This window comes from Rhinopithecus roxellana, chromosome 1 (assembly GCF_007565055.1).
Source record: "Rhinopithecus roxellana isolate Shanxi Qingling chromosome 1, ASM756505v1, whole genome shotgun sequence".
Classification (NCBI taxonomy): domain Eukaryota; kingdom Metazoa; phylum Chordata; class Mammalia; order Primates; family Cercopithecidae; genus Rhinopithecus; species Rhinopithecus roxellana.
In genome coordinates, this window is record NC_044549.1 from 201,611,916 (window position 1) to 201,638,676 (window position 26,761).

At 40.0% G+C, this 26,761-nt stretch overlaps 1 protein-coding gene and 1 pseudogene across 5 annotated transcripts in view; both read right to left on the reverse strand.

Moving 5' to 3' along the window:
* Positions 1-26,761, reverse strand: part of MAP4 (microtubule associated protein 4) — a 228,598-nt gene that overhangs the window by 99,504 nt on the left and 102,333 nt on the right. For 4 of the 5 annotated variants that reach the window (XM_010374739.2, XM_030936494.1, XM_010374729.2 and 1 more), the window contains exon 3: positions 23,433-23,501. In XM_010374739.2, coding sequence (XP_010373041.1) covers positions 23,433-23,501 — 69 coding nt within the window. Of the gene's footprint in view, positions 1-18,325; positions 20,718-23,432; positions 23,502-26,761 lie in introns of those variants that run through there. The other variant, XM_010374740.2, reaches the window with a different exon arrangement.
* LOC104671343 lies at positions 5,527-13,335 on the reverse strand (annotated as a pseudogene).

Genomic DNA, 26,761 nt, shown 5'->3' on the forward strand with positions numbered 1-26,761 from the left:
GCTATCTCCTCAGTTCCTGAATAAATACTTGGAACAGACATACTTGGCTATTGGCAGAAGTCCCATATTGGCTTTCTGACCCAACTGATGAGAGTCATTTTTTAGTAAGGGCTACGTGGAAGCCCCCAGAACTTCCCCTCCCTACTAAGATATTAAGTCAGAAGCAATACGACATCTCAAGAATTAAAGAGCTTAATGCTACCATCAAAAACTTGAAAGGAACAGGGTAGTGATACCTATTATATCTTGATTTAACTCGCCAGTTTGTCCTGTGCAGAAGTCAGATGGATCTTAGTGACTATCATAAACTCATGGACTATCATAAACTTAATCTGGTGATAATTCCAATTGCAGCTGATGCCCCAGATACAGCATCTTTACTGGAGCAAATTAACATGGGTCACAGCACTTGGTAGACTGCTATTAACCTGAATAATGCCTTTTTCTTCATACAAATCTGCAAGAACCACCAGAAGCACATTACTTTTACCTGCCTTTTACGTGCCTATGAATCTAGCCTCAGGGCTACGCCATTCTCCTATCATAATGTAGCCCACAGAGATCTCGATATCGTGACATTCCAAAAAATAAATAAATAAGCACATACACACACACTAGTCAACTATACTGACATTATGCTAATTGGGTCTGATAAATAGCAAGTAGCAAATACGTTAGATGCTTTAGTAAGACATACACAAACTAGTTGATGAGAGATAAACCCTACAAAAATTCGGAGACCCACTGCAGCAATGAAATGTCAGGATTCAATTGTTCAAAACATGTCAAAATTTCCCTTCCAAGGTGATTAAGTTGCTGTAATTAACATCACCAACAAAGAAAAAGAGGGTACAATGTTTGGTAGGCTTCAACCCAGCTACAAAGTTACCTACAAGGCTGACAGTTTAGAGTGGGTTTCAGAGCAAGAGAAGATTCTATAGCAAGTTCAAGTTGCTCTGCCATTTAGGCCTTATGATCCAGCAGATCCAATGATACCTGAAGAGTCCATGGCAAATAGGGATGCTGAATGGAGCCTTTAGCAAGCAAGAATAAGAGAATCACAGCCCAGACTTCTAGAATTTTGAGAAAATCTATGCCCTCTTTTGCAGAAAAGTATTCGCCTTTCAAAAAATAGTTTCAGGCTTGCTACTGGGTCTTGGCAGAGACCAAAAGCCTAACCATGGGACATAATGTGACCACATGGCCTGAGCTTCTCATCATGAACTAGATGTTATCCAACCTATGTAGTCTAGCTTGGTATGTGCAGCACGATCTCTCATCAAGTGAAAAATATGTAAAAAAAAAAAAAAAAAAAAAAAAAAAAATTCAAGCAGGTCCAAAAATATGAGTAAGTTACACAGAAGGTAGCTCAGACTTCAGCATTGACTCCTGTTACATTGCTTCCTCTCTCCCTCAATCCAAGTCAGTGGCCTTCTGAGAGCTCCACATGACCAGCTGACTAGGGAAAGAAAAAACTCAAGTCTGGTTTACACATAGCTCTGCACAACATGACAGTATCATCCAAAAGTAGACAGCTGCAGCACTACAGCCCCATTTAAAGAGGTAGTGATGAAAAGCGGTGATGAAGAAAAATCTTCCCTTCAGAGGGCAGAACTTTGAGGGGTACATTTGGTTTTCCCTTTTGTCTGAGGTAAGACATGGCCAGAAGCAGAGATTTACATAGATTTATGAACAATTATTAAGGATTTTGTTGGCTAATTAGGAACTTGGAAGGAAATGGTGACAAGGAAATCTGGGGGAAAGATATGCAGATGAAACTCTCAGAACAGGCACAGACTGTGAAGATATTTGTGTACCATGTGAATAATCATTTGCATTCACTGTAGAAGAGGCTCTTAATAAGCAAGCTGAAAAAATGATGTACTTCATGAATATCAGTGTTAGACACTTTCCACAGCTACCAGAGTGCTCAATAAACCCACGGAAAAAATGATCACGAATGCTGTGCATGGGCTCAACAACATGGTCTTCCCCTAAACAGGGCTGACCTGACTAAAGCTACTGCTAAATGTCTAATCTGTTAATGGCACAGACTAGCTCTGAGCCCTGAATATGCACCATTTCCCAGAGGCTAGCTAACCACCTGGTGGCAAGTTGATTATGCTGGACTTCTATTATGCGGAATGAGGGCACGGGTGAGGGAAGAGATTTGTCCTCACTAGAATAGACATGTATTCGGGATACAGATTTGCCTTCTCTGCCTATAATGTTTTTGTCAGTTCCACCACCCATGAACTTATACAGAAGTACCCAATCTACCACCATGACATTCCACACAGCGTTGCAGCTGTTTCTTTAAAAAAAAAAATTTTTTTTTTTTTTTTGAGATGAGGTCTCCTTCTGTCGCCCCGTCTGGAGTGCAGTGGCACGATCTTGGCTCACTGCAACCTCTGCCTCCTGGGTTCAAGCAATTCTCCTGCCTCAGCCTCCCAAGTAGCTGGGACTACAGGCATGCACCACCACGTCTGGCTAATTTTTTAAAAAATTTTTAGTAGAGATGGGGTTTCACCATGTTAGCGAGGCTGGTCTCGAACTCTTAACCTCAGGCAATCTGCCCGCCTCGGCCTCCCAAAGTGCTGGGAATACAGGTGTGAGCCACCATGCCTGGCCAAAAGAAAATATTTTTTAAAAATAGAGACAAGGTCTTACTATGTTACCCAGGCTGGTCTCAAACTCCTCGGCTCAAGTGATCCTCCTGCCTTGGCCTCCCAAAGTGCTGGGGTTACAGGCATATGCCACTGTGCCAAGCCCACACAGCATTGCTCCTGACCAAGAAAGTCATTGCATAGTAAAGAAATGCAGAAATGGGCTCATGTCCATGGACCTAACTGGTATTGTCACACCCAAACACACAGAATGGTTGGCCTAATTAAAATAGGGAATTGATTACTGAAGACTAAGTCACAGTTTCAGGGAGACAGCGTCCTGAAAGGATGGGGTAATGATTTCAATCAGAGACCCCTTACATGGTGCTGTCTCCTCCCACAGTCAGAATATGCAGGTCTGGGAATCAAAGGGTAGAAGTGTGTGTGGCTCCACTCACTATTATATCTAGCAATCTACTCACTGAATTTTTGCTTTCACTCCTAATAACTGAGTTCTGCTGGCTTGGAAGTGTTAGTCCCTAAGCAGGAAATATATCTACTAGCATACACAACAATAGTTTAATCGCATTAGAAGATGAGACTGCCACTTGGCTATTTGGGACTCCTTACACCACCGAACCAACAGGCTGAACCTACTGGTTGGGAAAGATTGAGCCCAATTGTCAAGGGGAAACTGGGTTGCTGCTACACAGTGAAAGCAAGGAGGACTATGTCTGAAACCCAAGGGATTATCTAAGGCACTTCTTAATACTTCCATGCCAAAAATAAAGATTAATGGAAAACTACAGCAACCAAAAAAGGACTGGAGTAATGAGGGAATAAAAGTTTAAGTCATTTCACCAGGTAAAGAACCTTAACCAGCTGAGGTTCGTGCTGAGGGCAAGGGAAACATGAAATAGGTAACTGAAGAAAGAAGCCTAGATATCAACTATGGCCTCATTAGCAATCACAGAAATGAGAATAACGAACTTTCTCTATTATATTTGGTATTTATTTGTATATTCTAACCATTTTCTTCTTTCCTTCTTCCCATTACTATAAGCTGGAATTAGTTTAGTTTTGTTTTGTGTTTTTGAAACCGAGTCTCACTCTATTGCCCAGGCTGAAGTGCAGTGGCGCGATCTTGGCTCACTGCAACCGCTGCCTTGCAGGTTCAAGTGATTCTCTTGCCTCAGCCTCCCGAGTAGCTGGGATTACAGGCATGTATGTGCACCACACCCGGCCTTTTTTTTTTTTTTTTTTTTTTTTTTGAGATCAAGTCTCACTCTGTCATCAGGCTGGAGTGCAGTGGCAAGATCTCGGCTCACTGTAACCTCTGCCTCCCGGGTTCAAGCAATTCTCCTGTCTCAGCCTCCCAAGTAGCTGGGACTACAGGCGTGTGCCACCACACCCGGCTAATTTTTGTATTTTTAGTAAAGACAAGGTTTCAACATGTTGGCCAGGATGGTCATTGATTTCTTGACCTCGTGATCCACCCAACTCGGCCTCCTAAAGTGCTGAAATTACAGGTGCGAGCCACCACACCCGGCTCGAAATTTGATTTATAATACAACTTTTGTTAACAAGCCAGTCAGTGGAACTTTGTTTTCTTCCACATGAAAATCTTTAATGCTTATGCTTATGCATATCTGAATGCTTATCATCAAAGGGTGCAGTTAAAAAAAAAAAAAAAAGGCAGTTTAAGGAAATTCGAGCATTTCAAAGAAAGCACTTTTAAAAATGTATATACATGAAGGTGGCCAGGCATGGTGACTCACACACCTGTAATCCCAGCACTTTGGGAGGCCAAGCGGATGGATCACCTGAGGTCAGGAGTTCGAGACCAGCCTGGAGAATCCCCGTCTCTACTAAAAATATAAAAATTAGCCAGGCATGGTGGCACACACCTGTGGTCCCAGCTACTTGGGAGGCTGAGGCAGGAGAATCACTTGAACCTGGGAGGCAGTGGTTGCAGTGAGCCAAGATCATACCATTGCACTCCAGCCTGGGCAAAACTGCAATTTTCAAGGAAAAACAAAAAAAAGTGGCCAGGCACGGTGGCTCAGGTCTGTAACCCCAGCACTTTGGGAGGCCAAGGCAGGTGGATGACGAGGTCAGGAGATCGAGACCATCCTGGCTAACACAGTGAAACCCGGTCTCTACTGAAAAAAAAAAAAAAAAAAAAAAAGCCAGGCGTGGTGGTGGGAGCCTGTAGTCCCAGCTACTCAGGAGGCTGAGGCAGGAGAATGGCATGAACCCAGGAGGCGGAGCTTGCAGTGAGCCAAGACTGCGCCACTGCACTCCAGCCTGGGTGACAGTGCGAGACTCCGTCTCAAAAAAAATTAAAAATAAAAACAAATAAATAAATAAAAAGAAATGTATATACATGAAGACATTTTGGTAAATCATGAAATAAATGTAGTGCTGTAAGATAAAGGAATATGAACATAAATTGAGTTTTGGCCATTTTTATTTTATTTTTTTTTGAGATGGAGTCTTGCTCTGTTGCCCAGGCTGGAGTGCAGCAGTGCGATCTTGGCTCACTACAACCTCTGCCTCCTGGGTTCAAGCAATTCTCCTGCCTCAGCCTCCCAAGTAGCTGGGATTACAGGCACATACCACCATGCCCAGCTAACTTTTTGTATTTTTAGTAGAGATGGGGTTTCATCATGTTGGCCAGGCTGGTCTTGAATTTAGGATCTGAAGTGATCTGCCTGCCTCAGCCTCCCAATGTGGTGGGATTACAGGCGTGAGCCATCGTGCCCAGGCAGAGTTATGGCCATTTTGCCCCTCCACATGCTGCAGTCATCTTTAACCTGTTTAACTTAATCTCAATGATGACAGTTTTGTTTTTCTTTTTTCATCCTATTCAGTATATTTCAGGCTATTCAGCAGATGCTTGTGATTCTGGAGGTTCAAATCACTGGTGAAAGTTTATTGTTTCCTCAGTTTTACAGGAGCTTTTCTCCATAAAATGATCTGCTACCTAAAGTACCCTCTGTCTTCCTAACAGGCACTAAATTCAAAAAGTACCTTACTGAAACTTTTTTGTTCATAACTTTCATTGTTGGAGTTAGGTCATATCCTGCTAACAATAGTCTTACTGGAACTGATTCACCTTTTACTGGTGTACCATCCACTATTTCATATTTGGCAACTGTTTCTCTTTCTGTGGTGGTACTTACTGGGTCCAATTGCTGTGATCTCTTTTTTGATCAGTAGTAACCCCATATATGTTGTATTTTTATTCTTATAAGAAGTAAATTTCTGTAACAGTCACATCCTCTAAATGATACTTCATTATATTCAACTTCTATATGTAGACAATCTTCAATACCGACTTCCATCAGAATAGCTGGCAAGTTGGTGAACAGTAAGATCACATTCTTTTTACCAAGTCTGTCAGTCTTCTTACTACTATCACTTCAATACATCAAGAGGACATTAGTGCCAATGTAAGATTCTCATGACTTTTCAACGTGTATAAATTCAAAATCACAACTTCTGAGTCAGTTCTCCAGGTAAGGCTAGTTCTTTCACTAGGTTAACAAACTCTTGAATATTACTCTTATCATAGAAAAGTTCAATTTGATGTACAAATTCAATTCTAATGTTTTGGTGCTCTAGCCTCTTTCTAGTCTCTTTCACCTTTCCTGAAACAGATTCTCCACCATAGAGAAGACGGTGTTTTTCTACTTTGCCATTTTCAGTTTTCATTTCTGCCATTTTCTGTTTCCTTATCATTAAGGACAATATCAATCTCACAAATTAGACCAAACAAGCTTCCAAAAAACCTCACTGTCAGTGATACTGCCGCATCCCCCAATATTTCACTCCTCTTCCCTCAGAACTCCAAGCCCCCAGCTCCCATCACATGACCTTGGCCCTCTGTCGCTGGAACTTCTATTTGAGGACTGATAAACAGCCAGCAGGATGGGCACAGTGGCTCATACCTATAATCCCAGGACATTGGGAGGCTGAGGCCAGAGGACTGCTTGAGCTCAGGAGTTTGAGACTAGCCTGGGCAACACAGCGAAACCCCGACTCTATTACAAAAACAAACAAACAAACAAACAAAAGCATAGCCAGCAAGGGATACAGTGACTATCGGGGCTGAGCATGTCCTCATTCCTCATTTTAGAACACAGGTGAGAGTTTCACCCTCTGACATAGCTGTATCTTGTTAGGTGGAAACAAGAGTTGTTTCACTGTTACATGGGAGCTCAAATGTGTGTAAAGTGCGTATGGAAGCTAAGTAGTCAAAATAATAGGCTGTGCAAGAAATCAATATATTGCCTCTCAATTCCAAATCTACCTTTCATTGCCCTGCTTATAATAATGTAAACATTTCTTCATAGACAGCTGGCATGATGATACTAAGCTTAGTAGAGGGCATGGAAGGAAGGGGTTTCTCTTCCTGGTTCTAGTGTGCTTTTCCATCTTCTTACTTCCATGGTGCTCATCCCAACAAGCTTCAGTGGGCACTCCCATGGACATCTTCCCAGGCAAGTTCCACCAGTGCCTCAAACAGGCTTGCTGGCGACGCCGTAGCACCCCCAAGGTACAGCTTCCTGCTTAACTACCTTTGAGGTAGGAAACCAGCAGGACTTAATTTCCTGTCACACCCTGCTGATTGGAACAAGATCTGGTTGAAACCAGCAGATGCTGACAAAAGTAACCTCTAGCTGTCCTCATGGTTGATTAGCATATAGACACTCCTACCAGTGCCATGGCAGTTTACAAATGCCATGGCAACAGCCTAGAGGTTACCTTATCTGATTCCAGAAACTTCCAGCCCCTTTTCTAGAAAGTTCTAAATAACTTGCCTCTTAATTAGCATATAATTAATAACAAATATAAACAGCTAGTCAGCAGCCCACAGGCACCAATTCTGGGCACACTGCCTATGAGTTAGCCCTGCTCAGCAAGAAGCAGTATTGGTTCAATAAAAGTTTCTTTCTCTCACTACTGGCTCACCCTTAAATTCTTTCCTGGCAAAACCAAGAACCCTCCTGGGTTAAGCCCCAATTTGGGGGTTTGCTTGCCCTACATCATCACCCTGACCTGCAGCAACTCAGCAAACATCTTTACTACCAAATGGAGACTTCCCCCAAGATACGTAATCAGCTTTGGGGGTGGGGGGGTGGGGAGGGCGTACTTTTCCAAATTTGGTATTTCTTTGTGTACTCTGCCCCAGCCCTAAGGGTAGTGACTATTCCCTGTATCTGTCATTCCTGTATTCTTTAGAGTTCTCTTTACCTCTACAGTAAATTCTCTGTTCAAATTATGGTATAGCTTCTGTCTCCTAACTAGACTCTGATCCAAATATTGGCCATTAAAAACAGCATAAATCTACATAATAGGAAAGAGTGAAGAAAAAATGAAAGACGTTTAACCCAAAGAAAATAAATCAGAAGGCACATGTTAATCTCTAAATGTCTAAAAAGCTATCACCTACCGCAGAACATACTGTATCTCTGTTGCTCAGCACTAACAGCAGCAGCAGAAATAGCAGAATGCCTGTTCGTTTTACACAGAAAAACTGAAGACCAGAAATATTAATTTGTTAAATAGAAAGCAAAATCCTTCAATTAAAACCTCTAAGGAATCTAATGTTAATACTTAAGTTTACAGTTGACACAGTTTTACATCTTCTCATTTCATTTTAAATTGCTGAAAACCCACTGGAGGGCCAGGCTTGCCAGTTTTTTGCAGTGAGAGTCCTAAGTTAATTTTTTCACAAGAAACAAAACAAAAAAAACTCTTTCAGTCTGCCTGGAGCTCCCTTTTGAAGTTTCACCTCCAGTTTTGTCCTGTAGAAACAGAGCATTTCTGCTTCACAATGGACCGATATGCTCCAGTTACATCCAATTAAAATACTGTTACACAATCAATTAAGTAGGAAAAGGGGCTGATGGTCAAACAGAATGATTCATTAACAAAAGTATATAATGGGTTGAACTGTAAGGACTTTCTATGTGGACATTAATCATCATTCTAATATCATCTTATATTTAAATATTAACCCCTTCAACGAGGTTGCAAAGCACTGAAAATAATTTCTGTCACTTCAGGCAAACAACTATTTTTATAGAGCTCTCCTTTTACAGAGCAGGAATCTTAGCCTCAAAGAGGGCAAACAACTTGCCTAAGAAATCAAAGTTAGTAGGTGCTCTATCCACAGCTTTCTCAAAATTTAAATAAATTCATGACAGATAACATATTTCCAGAAAGATGTGTACCAATAACCTGGCAAGAATTATTGCAATTGTATCTGGTCTTGTTTTTAAGTTTCTTTTCCCATGTGAAGCCGGAAGCAAATAGATATTAAAGATTATTCATTCAATAGCTACAGAGGATCTACTATCCATCAGACGTGTCCTAGGTGCTGGGCCACAACAGTGACCAAAACAAAAACCCTGTCCCTCTCATAAAATTTGTTTCTATAATATCTTCTTCTGATGGGGAAAGGCAGATAAGTAAACTATACAAATTATCAGAAAGTGGCATGACAAATGCCACAAAGAAAATTCAAGTAGAACAGTGGGATGAAAAAATAGAAGGGGTGCAATGTTAAAAAAGATAGTCGAGAAGTACTCATTGAGAAAGTGAAGAGTCAGTCATGAATATATCAGAGGGAAGAATATTCCAGGCAGAGAAAACATATAGTGTTCAGAGCTCAAGGCAGATGCCCACCTGGCTTGTTCAAGGAACAGTAGCAAGAACACCATGAAGCAAAATAAACAAAGGGGTAACTAAGAAAAGATGTGGTCAGAAAGATGACAAGGACATCATAGGGCCTTGTGGTATTTCATAAGGACTTTGGCTTTTACTTTGAGATGGGAAACCACTGGAGGGTTCTGTGCAAAAGAACAGCATGATCAATGTACAGGACCGTTGTAGATGTTTTTAAGAATATGCTGCAGGGACCAAGCAAATGTAAGCAGACAGACGAATTTGGGAAGTTACTATAATAGTCAAAGTTAATGACGGTGGTCCAATCAGGGAGGGGGCAGTGGAGGTGGCGAGACGAGGTCAGGTTCCAAACATCTTTTTCTGACAAACTGGGTGTCGGGTGTGAGAGGAACAGAAGAGGACAGGGAAACCAAATGTTTAGCCTGAACAACTAGGACAGAATTTCAATTTAATGAGATGGGGAGGCAGGTGTTTTTTTTCTTCTTTTTCTTCTTTGTTTTGATTTTGGGGTGGGGCAATCATGAATTCAGTTTAAAACATTTCAAATTTGAGATGTCAATTCTACATCCAAATGGAGATTTCAAGCTCGAACTTCAAATTTCCTTAGTTCTCACTCAACCTCCTCATGGAATTTAACCAATATTGTACCTGTTCTTACAAAATGTTTCCTATAACTGCTTAGCATTTAAGCAATGTTTACATATCTGTGCATTTCTCTCTGCAACTGGCCAAACCAGAACTCAAGATACCTAACATATAAAGCATCCCTTTAATCCTGAAGAGATTTGCGACATAAATGGTTACTTTGAAATTTTTTTTACTTTAAATATGAGCTGCATTTGTTTATTTCTACCATTTTAACAATTTTTATGTGTACAGTTCAGTGGTATTAAGTACATTCACATTGTTGTGCAATCATCACCACCATCCATCTCCAGAACTTTTTCATCTTGCAAATCAGAAACTTTGTACCCATTAAGCAACAACACCTCCATTCCCCGTCTCTCCCAGCCCCTGGGAACCACCATTCTACTTTGTTTCTGTAAATCTGACTACTAAAGGTAATTCATATAAATGGAGTATATTTATATTTGTTTCTGTAAATTTGACTACTTTAGGTACCACATACAAATTTGCATTTTTGTGACTGGCTTTTTTCATTCAGCACAGTGTCTTCAAGGTTTATTCATGTTGTACCATATCAGAATTTCCTTCCTTTTTAAGGCTAAATAACGTTCCATTATATGAACGTAACACATTTCTGTTTATTCATTCCATGTGTTGATGGGACATTTGGGTTGCTTCCATCTTTTGGCCACTGTGAATAATGCTGCTACAAACATGAGTGTACAAATATCTGTTCAAGTCCCTGATTTCAATTCCTTTGGGCATATATCCAGAAGTTGGGTTGCTGTATCTTACAATAATTCTGTTTTTAATTTTTTGAGGAGCCACCATACTATTTTCCATAGCACTTTCATTTTACATTCCTACCAGCAATACACAAGGGTTCTGATTTTTCCACATCCTCCTGAACACTTGCTAATTTCTGTTCTTGTTTTCATACTAGCCATCCTAATGAGTATGAAGTGATATTTTGTTGTGGTTTTGATTTGCATTTCTCTAATGATTAATGATGCTGAGCATCTTTTCATGTGTTTTTCTTGGCAATTTATGTATCTTTTATGAAGAAATGTTTCTTCAAGTCCTTTGCCTATATTTTTAATTTTGTTGTTGTTGTTGTTGTTGTTGTTGTTGAGCTATAGGAGTTATTTACATATTCTGAATATTAACTCCTGAGAAGATAAAAGATTTGCAAATATTTTGCCTCCATGGGTTGCCTTTTCACTCTACAGAGATAGACAAAAATTTTCAATTTTCATATAGCCTATTTTATCTGTTTTTTCTCTTGTTGTCTGTGTTTGTGGTGTATATCCAAGAAAACACTGCCAAATCCAATGTCATGAAGATTTCCCCCTGTGTTTTCTTCTAAGAAATGTATAGCTTTAGTGCTTTGTTTAGGTCTTTGATCCATTTTAAGTTAATTTTTTAATATAAGATAAGGGTCCAACTTAAAAAAGAGAGAGAGAGAGAGAGAGAGAGATAGGATTTCTCTCTGTCTCCCAGGATGAAGTGCAGTGGTATACTTTACCATAGCTCACTGCAGTCTTGAACTCCTCAGCTCAAAGGATCCTCCTGCCTCAGCTTCCTGAGTAGCTGGGACTACGGGCCTATACTACCACACCAGCTAATTTTTTTTTTGAGACGGAGTCTTGCTCTGTCGCCCAGGCTGAAGTGCAGTGGCACATCTCGGCTCACTGTAAGCTCCACCTCCCGCATTCATGCCATTCTCCTGCCTCAGCCTCCCGAGTAGCTGGGACTACAGGTGCCTGCCACCACGCCAGGCTAACTTTTTGTATTTTTTAGTAGAGATGGGGTTTAATTGTGTTAGCCAGGATGATCTCTATCTCCTGACCTCGTGATCCGCCCTCCTGGGCCTCCCAAAGTGTTGGGATTACAGGCGTGAGCCACCGCACCTGGCCAATTTTCTTTTCTTTTAAGAGATGAGGTCTCCCTATGGTCTTGAACTCCTTGCCTCAAGCAATCCTCTCACTTGGCCTCCTAAAGCGCTGGGATTATTGGCATAAACTACTGTTCCCAGCAGGATCCAACTTTTTTTATGTGGATATTCAGTTTTCGCCACATCATTTACTGAAAACACTATCCTTTCCCATTGAATGGTCCTGGTACCGTTGTCTAAAATCATCTTACCATGTATAAAAGAGTTTATTTCTGGGCTTTCCATTCTGTTCCTTGATCTATATGTCTCCCTTGAAGTCAATACAACACAGTTTTGATTATTATAGTATTTTAGTAAGTTTTGAAAATCAACAAATGAGACTTCCAACTTTGTTCTTTTTCAAGATTGTTTTGGCTATTCAGGAGGGCTCTTTGAGATTCCAAATGGATTTTTCTATTTCTGCAAAAAACACTGTTGACATTTTGAGGAAAAAAGATCATCTTTTAAAAACACATTTAGGGCTGGGCGCGGTGGCTCACGCCTGTAATCCCAGCACTTTGGGAGGCCAAGGCGGGCAGATCACCTGAAGTCGAGAGTTCGAGATCAGTCTGACCAACATGGAGAAACCCCATCTCCACTAAAAACACAAAATTAGCCAGGCGTGGTGGCACATGCCTGTAGTCCCAGCTACTTGGGAGGCTGAGGCAGGAGAACTGCTTGAACCCAGAGGTGGAGGTTGCAGTGAGCCGAGATCGCGTCATTGCACTCCAGCCTGGGCGACAGAGTAAGACTCCATCACAAAAAAACAAAACAAAGCAAAAAACACATTTAGGCTGGGTACAGTGCCTTATGCCTGTAATCCCAGCACTTTGGGAGGCCGAGATGGGCAGATCACTTGAGGTCAGGAGTTTGAGACCAGCCTGGTCAACATGGTAAAATGCTGTCTCTACTGAGAATACAAAAATTAGCCGGGCCTGGTGGCAGGCACCTGTAATCTCAGCTACTCGGCAGGCTGAGGCAAGAGAATCACTTGCACCCGGAAGGTGGAAGCTGCAGTGAGCCAAGATCATGCCACTGCACTCCAGCCTGGGCAACAAAGCAAGACTCCTTCTCAAAAATAATAAAAATAGAATAAAATAAAATAAAATAACACATTTAGGCCGGGCACAGTGACTCACACCTGTAATTCCAGTACTTTGGGAGGCCGAGGTGGGAAGAACGCTTGAAGCAAAGGGTTCAAGACCATCCTGGGCAAAAAAGCAAGACCCTGTCTCTACAAAAGATTTTAAAAATTAGCCAGGCATGGTGGTGTGCACCTGCAGTCCTAGCTACTTGGGAAGCTGAGACGGGAGGATTACTTGAACCCAGAGGTCCAGGCTGCCATGATCACACCACTGCACTCCAGCCTGGGTGACAGAGTGAGACCCTGTCTCAAAACAGAAAAACACTTTAAATCATCCTACCAGTGACCGACATTTCAACTGCTGCTATCGTGGCCCCTAGAGGCTTCATAGTTATAGCGATCATTTGTGTGTATCTTTCTTATCCACAACAGTAGCATTTTTTGCAAGGAATTTATCCTTGAGAAATGTAAAAAGCATGTAAAATTGAAAGGTAATAGAACTTGAACAAGCAACAGACTATTCAATAATAATTGTTGGATACTGCAATACCTCACTTTCACTAATGGATAGAACAACAAGACAGAATACCAACAAGGAAAGAGAAGACCTATATAACTCTATACACCAACTAGATCTAACAGACATCTTACAGAACATTCCACCCCCATCAAGAGCAGAATATACAGTCTTCTTCAGGACAGACCATATGTTAGGCCAGAAAACAAACCTCAATATATTGAAAGGGATTGAAAGAATACAAATTATGTTCTCCAACCACAATGGGATGAAATTAGAAAGTAAACAGAAGATTGGGGAATACACAAATATGCAGAAATTAACACACTCCTAAATAATCAACACATCAAAGAAATCACAAAAGAAATTAGAAAATACTTTCAGATGAATGAAAATGAAAATACAACATATCAAATCTTAAGAGGTACAGCTAAAACAGTAAGAGGGAAATTTATAGCCATAAACACCTATATTAAAAGAATAAAAAAAAAATCACCAATCACTAACATAACCTTCTACCTAGGGAAACTAGAAAAATAGCAAATTGAACTCAAATTAGGCAGAAGAAAGGAAATAAAAAAAGATTAAAGTGGAAATAAAGGAAACAGAGGAGAGAAAATAGAGAAAACGGCCGGGCGCGGTGGCTCAAGCCTGTAATCCCAGCACTTTGGGAGGCCGAGACGGGCGGATCACGAGGTCAGGAGATCGAGACCATCCTGGCTAACACGGTGAAACCCCGTCTCTACTAAAAAATACAAAAAACTAGCCGGGCGAGGTGGCGGGCGCCTGTAGTCCCAGCTACTCGGGAGGCTGAGGCAGGAGAATGGCGTAAACCCGGGAGGCGGAGCTTGCAGTGAGCTGAGATCCGGCCACTGTACTCCAGCCTGGGCGACAGAGCAAGACTCCGTCTCAAAAAAAAAAAAAAAAAAAAAAAAAAAAAAAAAAGAAAATAGAGAAAACTCACCAAAACTGAAAGTTGGTTTTTCAAAAGATGAAAAAAATTGACAAACCTTTAACTACATTTATTAAGAAAAAAGGATTCAAACTACTAAAACCAGAAATAAAAAGGAGATACCACTATGAATCTTACAGGAATAAAAAAGGTTTATAAGGGAATACTGAGAACTGTAGGCAAACAAATTATATAACCTAGATGAAATGAACAAATTTCTAGAAACATAAAAACTACTAAAAGTAACTCAAGAAGAAAACATTTGGGTGGAAAATTCCAAAGCTAACATCTGTGGCTATTTCTATAGTTTCTAACAATGCAGCTCAAGAATTAGTACCTGGCTGGGTGCAGTGGCTCACGCCTGTAATCCCAGCACTTTGGTAGGCCAAGGCAGGTGGATCACCTGAGGTCAGAAGTTTAAGAACAGCCTGGCCAACATGCTGAAACCCCATCTCTACTAAAAATACAAAAATTAGCCAGAGATGGTGGCAGGAGCCTGTAATCCCAGCTACTTGGGAGGCTAAGGCAAGAGAATCATGAGCCCTGGAGGTGGAGGTTGCAGTAAGCCGAAGGTTGCAGTGAGCTGAGATCATGCCATTGCACTCCAGCCTGGGCAATGAGAGCGAAACTGTCTCGTGGGGCTCAGGAAGAGAGAGAAAAAAAAGGATTAGTACCATAATAGATGGAGTTCCTTCAAATTTCCTCTACAGTGTTGAAGGATCTCATCCTCTATGATAAGTCATAAGCAGACAAATCTTATGTTATGAGGATCTTGCTTTGAATTAACCTCTTGGTTAATTAAGATACTTCTTGTGCCCCCACCTCATACTCTGTTAAGTTCACCATTTATTCTAGCTATTGCTACAGCATCCAGCTGCACATAGGTGTGATTTGACAGCATCTGTATCAACCAAACCAAAGTTTTCTGCCCTACAACTTCTCTGACACCAAGAGACAAGACATCTGCAGCCTGGCACTGCACACGTGCAAATCCAGAAGTACAAGAGTGTTAAGCCCAGGAGGCAGAGCTTGCAGTGAGCCGAGAGCGCGCCACTGCACTCCAGCCTGGGTGACAGAGCAAGACTCCGTCTCAAAAAAAAAAGAAGAGTATTAAGCAACGAGAGATGGTAAATGGTGAATAAATGTTATCCAATTCTATAACGGAGATACTCAGGTAGAGAATACTGAGAGGCATTCTACACAGGTCCTCAAAAGACCCCAAAAGAATTAAGCCCACTTTGCCCACAGTAGTGACTAGGTTAGTAGTCACACTGCACTATATTGTCTTTTCCTCTAATTTCACTTTTCCCGGTATCCCACTCTTGTGCCCTGGGGCCACTTCCCAAAATAAACTACCTACATGCAAAGCCCTTGCCTCAGTGTGGATTTTCTCTCAGTAACTAGAACTTAAGACAGGTTTTTAAAAAAGCCTTTAAAGGCCGGGCACGGTGGCTCATGCCTGTAATTCCAGCAGTTTGGGAGGCCGAGGCGGGCAGATCACCTGAGGCTGGGAGTTCGAGACCAGCCTGACCAACATGGAGAAACCCCCCACTCTACTAAAAATACAAAATTAGCCAGGTGTGGTGGCGTATGCCTGTAAGCAGAGATCGCGCCACTGCACTGCACTCCAGCCTGGGGAACAAGAGCAAAACTGCGTCTCAAAAAAGACCCCAAAAAACAAAAAACATCAGAAGGCTGGGCGCGGTGGCTCACACCTACAATCCCAGCACTTTGGGAGGCCGAGGCAGATGGATCACCTGAGGTCAGGGGTTCGAGACCAGCCTGGCCAACATGGTGAAACCCCATCTCTACTAAAAATACAAAAAATTAGCTGGGCTTGGTGGCAGGCGCTTGTAATCCCAGTTACAGCTACTTGGGAGGCTGAGGCAGGAGAATCGCTTGAATTTGGGAGGCGGAGGTTGCAGTGAGCTAAGATTGTGCCATTGCATTCAAACCTGGGCAACAAGAGCAAAACTTCGTCTCAAAAACAAAAACAAACAAAAAAAATCAGAATTATATTTTCACTTAAAGCTCAAGAAGAAGCTATTTTGTCTTATTCAATACAAAACCCCAAAAGAAATTGAAATAACATGGCTTAAAGTATAATTAAGTGCTTGGCTTAGAAAAGGATTCTAGTCCATGAGCTGGTTTCAGTGGAGTCCTAAACACCCTAGAAGCAAATGTAACATCTTGTATATGGGTATATGTGGACTTTTCTGAAGAGAAATTCTGTATTTGTATTAGAAAACCATGAACCAAAAAAACTTTAAGAAACATTAGATGCTGTTAATTTACTGATGTGTCTCCAGCATGCAACTCATTATCTGGAAAATGAAAGAAAAGAAATAAAGCTTTGTTTCAGGAATTTGGTGGAGTTGGGATGGATGTCTTGCTATGTCTATACACAACAACAATAATGTGCAGCCTATGTTTGGGCTCCACTTGTGAGTTATGACAATTTATGGCATGGCTCCAACAGCCGTTCAGAAACTAACACACCACAGATTTACGTATCTGTTAATATTTCACATTTTTGGTGCTTTTGCATTTTTCTGATGCTAAATCCTTTGCATCCTACCAGATGAGACAGTGATGAAGCACACAGAATACCTTCCGTGTCATGACATTCTTAAAAAGTAGTTTTACTGTTTCACTGCTGGCATGACTTTACACATGCAAACAGTTATCACAATAATAAACCATTTATGTACTCTAATTACGATGAAAACAACCAGTAACACTGCCATTTGTACAGCACTTAGTGCAATATGTCTAGCCCCAACCACTGTAAATAAGAGTAATTTACCTCCATGGTCGCACAGAGCTCTCTCCCACAAATAATTTGTAGTTAAGTCTTGTTAAACCTTCACTGTAATGGAAATGGCATCAACATAAAATTGAGGATAATCCAGTATTACACATGATTTAGGAATGAAACTAACATTCTGTGCCTGCCTGACCAGTCCTGTGTCTTTGCCTAGAACACCCTCTAGCCTCCCACCATATTATCATAAGGAGGAAGAATCCAAATGAAGCCAGGTTTCACCTCTCATCAGGAATGAGTACAATAACAAAATTTAAGAATTGCTTCAATTACCAAAAGCTTTAATCCTAGGGCATGTATAAGAAAGTTAATGGTCCATTATTCCTTACAGTATTTAAAATCTGTGCTTTAAACCTGAGAACAGATTACTGAGCTGTTTTAATAAAAAGGAAATCTAAAAACATGAAATTAAGTGTTCGTAACAAAAATGTCTGCCAAGCTTAAAAAGTTCCTTAGGCTATGCAAATTACTTAGACATAAAATATTTTTAATATCTTAATTCAGTCAACATATTGTACTTGCAACCCTACTGTAAACAAATACTAACCCAGAATGGCTAGGGAACTGGGAATTTTGTTGAATTCTTCCCAGATACTGCATACTGGCTTATCAAATAATAAAGTTATCAAATTAAATGTTACTGAATGTAGCAAATTTTATTTGATAATTCAGGAGGCACTTTGGAAGACTGTGAATGTGAATTTTAACTGCACTAAACTAAACGTAGTGTTAGAAATTAATAAATGTAGTATTAGAAAGCATCTAACAACAACTGATATACCATGGAAGCTTCCTTTTGGAGTAACTTCTTAATACCTTTCTGTCAAGTGACTTTCTCACTAAATGACATTAAATATCAGTAGTCATTTGAACTTAACTTTTATAATTCTGGATAAAAGAGAGTTTACAATAACTATCAAAAATCATAAGTGAAAATGCTTGACAAAAACTTAAAAGTCCATACAATTAATCTGGGTAGGATTAGAAGCTATATTAGACCTAGAACTTGGGCCTCAAGTCTTTACCCAACTTGTGTTTTAGTAACATCATATTTCAATAATTATGACCCCAACCAAATCCAGTCCATAAGGTGTTAATGTAAGATGTTTATTAGTGGAATTTATTTAGTACAGTAATCACATTAAAAGTCCCGATATACAAACTGTTGAAGTCTAAAGTCACAAAAAATACAAACTTAGGTATATGAATGAAGTTATAAAAACATTATTTAAAAACAAAGTTCTACATCTTCAACATTGGGCCAAAAAAGGAAAAAAAGAGAGAGAGAAAGAGAAAGAGGTCATATGAAAATCATCACATTTCAACAAAGCAGCCCTGACCAATCTGGCTGCCTCGCCATTGAGATACTGGACCACTTGGGTGTGACCACTATGGCAATACAGCATTTCATTATGGGACTGGCTACTCTGTATAAAACTGTATGTGAAACATAAAAATTCTTTCTTTCAAAATGAAACGTCCAAGTGAAACGAACAGAGCTAATATATACCAAATTTTAGCTGGCTATTAGAAAATTTCAACAATTCTGTAAGTTCAAAAAGGAAACATATTTGAAAAAAACAAATTTCAAACAAAAATAAGCATAACCAAATGGAAATAAAAGAATAAATCAATGTCAATCATGATGTGTGAGTGTACACAGCGGAGTCATACCCAGACTTCTCCACCCATAACTTAGACAGCTACAGAGACTGGTTCCGAGCAATAGAAAGATGTCAAACATGATTTTTAAAAATTACTACTACCAGTTTTGAAAAGTTCCCTGGCGAAAGAAACCCAAAAATCTACTTAATAAGTAACTGTACACCAAAGGGAAAGGGTTGTTTTATTTGATGGTATATTCTCTACGGCAAGAGAGTTTTAATATTTTATCAACTGCAAAGAAGATAAGCATAACCTCTTTCCTTTAAAACATATCACCCTCACGTGTCTTCTGTCCAGAATCCATAGAATAAATTTTTGTCAGAGAATCCAGCCCTGTGACCAGATTGCTGTAGAAGAGGGAATGCTTCCTAAATTCCAGAAGTCGCTGCAGGGATTCAGTTTAAACTTTCATGATATTCTAATCTTACCATCTCAAAAGTAGTTTTGTATCACGGGATCTAAAACAATGTACATCTGGCCAGGCACAGTGTCTCACACCTGTAATTCCAGCACTTTGGGTGGCCAAGGCGGGTGGATCACTTGAGATCAGGAGTTCGAGACCAGCCTCGCCAACATGGTGAAGCCCCATCTCTACTAAAAATACAAAAATTAGCCAGTGTGGTGGCACACGCCTGTAATCCCAGCTACTTGGGAGGCTGAGGCAGGAGAATCACTGGAATCTGGGAGGCAGAGGTTGCAGTAAGCCAAGATCACGCCACCACACTCCAGCCTAGGCGACAGAGTGAGACCCTATCTCAAAAACAAAAAACAATGTATATCTCAAAATCTTTCTCAGAACATGGTGCCAATTATTTCTTTTAAGCTGAAATAATTTTTACCTTGGGGGTTATAAGAACCTGCATAATCAGTAAGACGACAGAAAACTTTAAAGTATTTCAGATCTTAAACCAGAATTCCTCTAAGATTTCAAAACATGGTCCATATTTTATGTTATATTTCTAGAAATATAATCAAAGCTTACCATTGTACAGTACTAATCTCAACTGGTTCTAGATTTAAGCAACTAGTTTGAAAAAATTAGGAATGAGAATAAGAAAGTCCTTTCGAAACAATCCTTAGATAGTTAAGAGTCCATCTCCAAAAAAAAAAAAAAAAAAAAAAATTTGGTCCAACTTGCAAATAATAAAGGATGATTTAATTTGGAAAAATACTCAAGAGTAGCTCTGAGTAATCCTAAATTTAAAAACTTAAAATTAAAATATCTATCATTATTCAGATTTTAGTAGGAGAGAAAGATAGGTAGCCTATAAGATTAACCTTCCCTAAAAGCAAGCTCAGAGGAAAAGAGGAGGGAGGAGAAAAGGAAATTCACTGCAGTACTGGTGGCCTCAACCCCTTTATGAAAACACATGTTCTTATTTGATGTTACACTATTCTGATTTATGTTGAAGATTTGAAAACCAAAGGAAAAAGGTCAACTAAAAATATTTAAAGGAAAAAAATGTGAGAATGAATCAAATGATAAAATCATGAAGAAAACAAGAAATAAAAGACATCAGATAACCTTTGTAAAAATTACTAAAATTAAAAAGAATTCATTTTGCACTTTGTGTTCACAAAGGGAAATGAGGCTCCATCAAACCCTGCAGAGCACAAGAGGAAGCAGGTTGTTTGCTCAGGCATCAGCAGAAATACGCCCCGAAGAACTACCCTCAGTTTCTTCTATATCGTGTCCAGGAAGGAAAAGCAAAGCTCTGCAAAATGCTGAAGATTTTAGAAGTATAACGGTGCTTAGGAAAGATCACTGGTCTGGTGTTGCAGTAGCCCCAGTGTTGAGAGACACGCTAGGCTTCTAGGAGGAGAAAAATAGAAAGGGAGGAAGAAGTAGGAAGGGGAAGGAAAGGGTGGAAAAGCACAGGTCATTAGTAAACAGCAAGTTCAATATCACAAGATGCTCATAAACCCAAGCTATTAATGAAGTTGGTTTGCTCTCAGGACTATAGATTACATTCTGAAGGAAACAGAAATGGGAATTTTTTAAATGGCATTGAATTAGATGCTCCAGGTAGTGATGGCCAAATTAGAATGAAGTCACCACTGCTCCAAAAACATGCACTGTCATCCCCTCCCTCCACCTTCCCTCCCCAATAAAACATGCATATTTTCAGTAAAGTATCTTTTTTTTTTTTTTTTTTTTTTTTTTGAGACGGAGTCTTGCTCTGTCGACCAGGCTGGAGTACAGTGGTACGGTCTCGGCTCACTGCAACCTCTGCCTCCCAGGTTCAAGCGATTCTTCTGCCTCAGCCTCCCAAGTAGCTGGGACTACAGGCACGTGCCACCACGTCCAGCTAATTTTTGTATTTTTAGTAGAGATGGGGTTTCACCATATTGGCCGGGCTGGTCTCAAACTTCCAACCTCAGGTGATCCACCCGCCTCGGTCTCCCAAAAGTGCTGGGATTACAGGTGTGAGCCACCATGCCCGGCCAACTATCTATTTCTTTTTATTTTTTTAAATTTTTTTATTATTTTATTTTGAGATGGAGTTTCACTCTTGTTGTCCAGGCTGGAGTGCAATGGCGCGATCTCGGCTCACTGCAACCTCCGCCTCCCGGGTTCAAGTGATTCTCCTGCCTCAGCCTCCCGAGTAGCTGGGATTACAGGCATGCGCCACAATGCCCGGCTAATTTTGTATTTTTAGTAGAGTCAGGGTTTCTCCATGTTGGTCAGGCTGGTCTTGAACTCCCGGCCTCAGGTGATCCACCCGCCTCGGCCTCCCAAAGTGCTGGGATTACAGGCGTGAGCCACTGCGCCCGGCCTCAAGTACCTATTTTAACAGTTGAGTGGTTAAATTCAGAACTCAAACAACCCAGGTGTGCAAACTATATGCTACCTAAGGGCAGAGCGGTATCCAAGAACAGAACGACCTACTCTCATAATGTCATGGGCAGTTCATAAAGAGCCAGGTTCTTTTTTGTCAAGGGAATCCTGAAACAGTGAGGGCCAGGATACAGTTTTTACTCTTCTATTCTGTACTACTAAGACCTGGCAGCAGTAAGCACCTGCTACACAGAGTATGAGTCTCTTCTGGTCAGGCGTGACTTCCTACTAGAGAAGAAATCTACTCTTGTTTTTGTAGTTGTTTCCTTCCTGGATGAAAATGGCATCCAGTCTTTCAACTGCCTAATCAAATCAATCCCCTCCAGCCTTTCCTTACCCTGGTTAACTATTTCCTGGTTAAAGAAAGCTGAATTTACTCATTTTTTAAAAGTTCGTGTTCAGACTTCTCCTTTAATCATGGGGATAGTTGCATAAATGTTTTCTTAAAAACCACATCACATAGATGACTGCTTTCAAAGCAGACACAGAAAGTTAATACTACATTTGACTGAGATTATCAAAGAAATACAAAAACATCAGTTCACAAAACTGGAAGATAAAGTGGCATTTCTGGTTGCTTCTAGCTTCTAAAGTAAAGAATTCCTAATTTATTAAGTTGCTAATAAGGATGTAAATGTCACTTGGTAAACATTCACAACAAAAAGAACTTGGTCATCAAAAAAACTGATGTATAAATATATACACAACTTTCCTATGGTCACAGAATAAAGAGTAAATCCTAGAATAGCTGCTATTGCTAACAGAAGGATTTCTGGAAGCCCTATAGAAATCCTGTGGTGGCTCAGAGAAGAGCTTCTCATAGCTGAGGTATGCATATAAGAGAAATACAGAAATACGACAAATCTAGTAACTACCTCCAATGCAATAATATGAATCAAATGTATGGCCCAGTCAAGAGCACACTTGTAGGAAACAATGGGATTGATCATTAGAAGTCAACTCATTTGGGTTAGCAGTGTTGGCCTGATCACAACTGCAAAGTAAATGCAGGTATTTATGAAAATAAAACAGGCAACACTCATGTCAGCTACTTAAGAAAATATTTATATGGTATATCCCTGGGACTCCTGCTACTGCTTTGAGAATTTTGCTCACTACAAAGACATTGGGGCAGGGGGTTCGTGCTGGTTATGAGACAGGAACCCACAGGAACTCAGTGCTAACTGAAAAAATATCAAAACCCTAGTAAAGAGCTAAGAGTTCAGTTAGAAGTAAATTTCAAAAGCAACAGTTAAGGGAAAGATAAAGGAAACACACTGGGGGCAAAATTAATAACTCCTAACATTGAACTGTAGAAAGCTAAATGCAATGTGATTCAGGGAAGAGATCTGCTGTTTTAAAGAGCTGTAGTGGCCAAATTCCTCCCATGTAACATATTTTGGTGATTATTATTCTGCATCTACAAAAGTATTTTAAGGTTGATCCAGTTCTTGTGTGGTACAGCTCCAATAAATATTCAAAAAATATCAAAGGAAACTCATTATTCTCCTTCCATTGTTGGAGATTTTACATGGCAATGTCCTGGGTTTAAACACATCCAACAAGAACACTACCACCCTCAGAAATAATTCATATGCTTCCATTAATAATGCTCTTCAAAGGAGATTATCAAGGTGTTCATTGTAAGTGCATCACCTACACATTTGGAGAATCCCGGGAATCACTTACCTGTAGTATCGCTCCCTTCTATTCCATGACCACCATTGGCTAGCAGTGTTGGTTTAGAAGATGGAGTATCTGCAACAATGACAAATAATTACCCATTGTGACAGACAGAAAAATGAAAAACAGATCCAACCACTGTCTTATTAATGGAGTTTTTCTCACTCTTTGTAGCATTAGGTTAAAGCAATTGAAAACTGTTCAAAATTTAAAGATTTAATAAAAGTAAACCCAGAAACAGAACAGAGCAGAATCATTAATTCCTAGGGCACCCAAGCTCTTTTAAGTACCAGTTCCACAGGACAGCTCTTCGTAATAGCAAGTCTAAATCTTTTTCATTCTGTAAATTGTCAAAGATTACCATTAAATTCAGTAAAACCATCATGGAGCAACACAGGTTTAGTATCAGCAATTCAAATCCAAATCAAACGCTCCAAGAATACGAGGGCATTTGTTTTATTATTATTTTTGAGATGGGGTTTTGCTCTTGTCACCCAGGCTGGAGTGCCGTGGTGCGATCTCGGCTCACTGTAACCTCTGTCTTCTGGGTTCGAGCTATTCTCCTGCCTCAGCCTCCCGAGTAGGTGGGATTGCAGGCACCTGCCACCATGCCCAGTTAATTTTTGTATTTTTAGTAGAAATGGGGTTTCACCATGTTGGCCAGGCTGGGCTCAAACTCCTGACCTCAGGTTATTCACTGCTTTGGCCTCCCAAAGTGCTGGAATTACAGGTGTGAGCCACTATGCCCGGCTGAGGCCATTTATTAATTACTTATTAATTCCCACACAGGAAATCCAGGGTACCATCATTGCTTCTGGATGAGGATTGCATCAGCTGGAGGTAACCAGATGTACTTCTGGAAGCAGAGGACTCCTTTTTTTTTTAAGGAAATTAGTTGTATCTCATTCCCTAATGACTAAGGATGTTGAGCATAGTTTCATGTGTTTCTCTGCCATCCCTTTGTCTTCTTTGGTGACTTGAATGGTCAAAATTTTTGACTATTTTAAAATTGAACTGTTTATTTTCCTATTATTGAATTTTTAAAATTCTTTATGTATTCCAAATATCAGTCCTTTATCAGATAAATTTTGTAAAAATTTCTTCTCTGTTTTTAACTTATACTGTATTTTCATTTACTTAACTGTGTCTTTAAAATAGCAAAAGTTTTTAATTTTTATGAAGTAGGTCACAGGATTTTTTTCCCCATGTTTTCCTCTAGAAATCTTATAGTTTTCATATTTACATTTCACATTGAGGCCTATGGTACATTTGGAGTGAAATTTTGTATATGGTATAATGATGTGGGTCTAAGTTTCTATTCCTGTACATTGACACCTAATTATTACAGAATCATTTGTTGAAAAAGTCATCTGTATTCTATTGAATTGCCTTTGCACCTTTGTAAAGCAAAAAAAATCAACTGACCATATTACATTTTGGTTTATTTCTGGGCTGTTCTGTTCCATCAATTTATAAGTCTATCCATTTTGCCAATACCACCCTGTCTTGATTACTGTATCTGTCTTGAGAAGGAGTCTCTCTCTGTCGCCCAGCCTGGAGTGCAGTGGCGTGATCTTGGCGCACTGCAACCTCCACCTCCTGGTTTCAAGAGATTCTCCTGCCTCAGCCTCCCCAAGTAGCTGAGATTACAGGCAGGTGCCACCACGTCCAGCTAATTTTTTTTGTATTTTTAGTAGATACGGGGGTTTCACTATGTTAGCCAGCTGGTCTCGAACTCTTGACCTCCGGTGATCCGCCTGCCTCAGCCTCCCAAAGTGCTGAAATTACAGGCATGAGCCACCAGGCCCAGCCATAAGTCTTAAATAAGGTAATATGAGCCCTCCAACTTGGTTCTTTTCCAAAAATGTTTTTGTTTGTTTTGTTTTGTTTTGTTTTTGAGACAGGGTCTCATTCTGTCACTCAGGCTGGAGTGCAGTAGTGCGATCGTGGCTCACTGAAGCCTCGACCTCTCAGGCTCAAGCTATCCTCCTACCTCAGCCTCCCAAGTAGCTGGGCCCACAGGTGCATGCTACCACGCCTGGATAATTTTTCATTATTATTATTTTTTGGAAAAATGGGGTCTCCCTATGTTTCCCAGACTGGTCGCAAACTCCTGACCTCAAGCAAACCTCCCACCTTGGCCTCCCAAAGTGTTAGTATTATAGGTGTGAGTCACTGCACCTGGCCTTGTTTTATTTCTTTGCTTTTCCATATAAATTTTAGAATCAGTTTTTGATTTATACTAAAATTCTTGATGGGATCTTATATGCAATTGCATATAAGACTATATAGATCAATTTGGGGATGTACGACTTTTTCTGAAAGTCTCTGGCTATATCTAACATTTTAGCAACCAGTCTAGCTCTGCAGTCACCTTGCTGACCCAAGAATTTAGAGATATTATTCCTAAGACAATAAGTAAATATCTACAATATATACTGCTAAAATAAAAAATGCAAGATTTTACTTTGGAAGACCACAAACATGCTGTCCAACACCTTAGTCCTCATAAATACAAGGCAGAAATCTTTCACACAAGCTTCTCATTGAAAAGATCATTCATTCTGTTACTTAAGAGGAATGGCCAAAGAGAACAATGTAAAAGAACAAGACAGTCCAAAACCGAATATAATTTAAATAAAAGAAGGAAATAATGGAAGGAAAGACAATGGAATTCTGTTACATGCCCACTGTGTAACATATACCCTGCTAAGTCTTCACAAACTGCATTTTACTTATCCAGAGAGATGCCATAAATATGCTCCATCCCACATTTGGCATAAGTAAATTCCCTTTCACATTCACACAATAAGTTTATAAGGTTTATTCTTCCTCGCTCAAGAAAGAATGCATATTTTAAAAAACTTGCTTCATTTAAAAAATGCATATTATAAGAAAATGGAAATTACAAAAACTGATATCCTGCGAGTGGTATAAGAGCAGCTACTAGAGTGATAAAACCTTTTAAAATTTGATAACCAGTGTTGACAAGGGTAATTTCATTACATCATCTGGGGGAATGTAAACAGGAACAACCTTTTTATGAGACAAATTGGCAGCCTATCAAATTCTGCAATACTCAACTCAATAATCCGTTTTAGGTATTTAGTTCACAAAGAGATATAAAAGTATAAAAAAGTGAATATAAACAGAATGTTTATTATGGCATTGCTTAAAAACAGCAAATGTCCACCAACAGATTCATTATAATATTGTAAAATAGTATACAGTAATAAAAGAAATGAGAGCACTTCGTGTTACTGATACGGGAAGATAACAGGCATCTAATAGCTAAATATAGATAAAGGCCAGGACACCCTAGAGTGTGTCTGTAG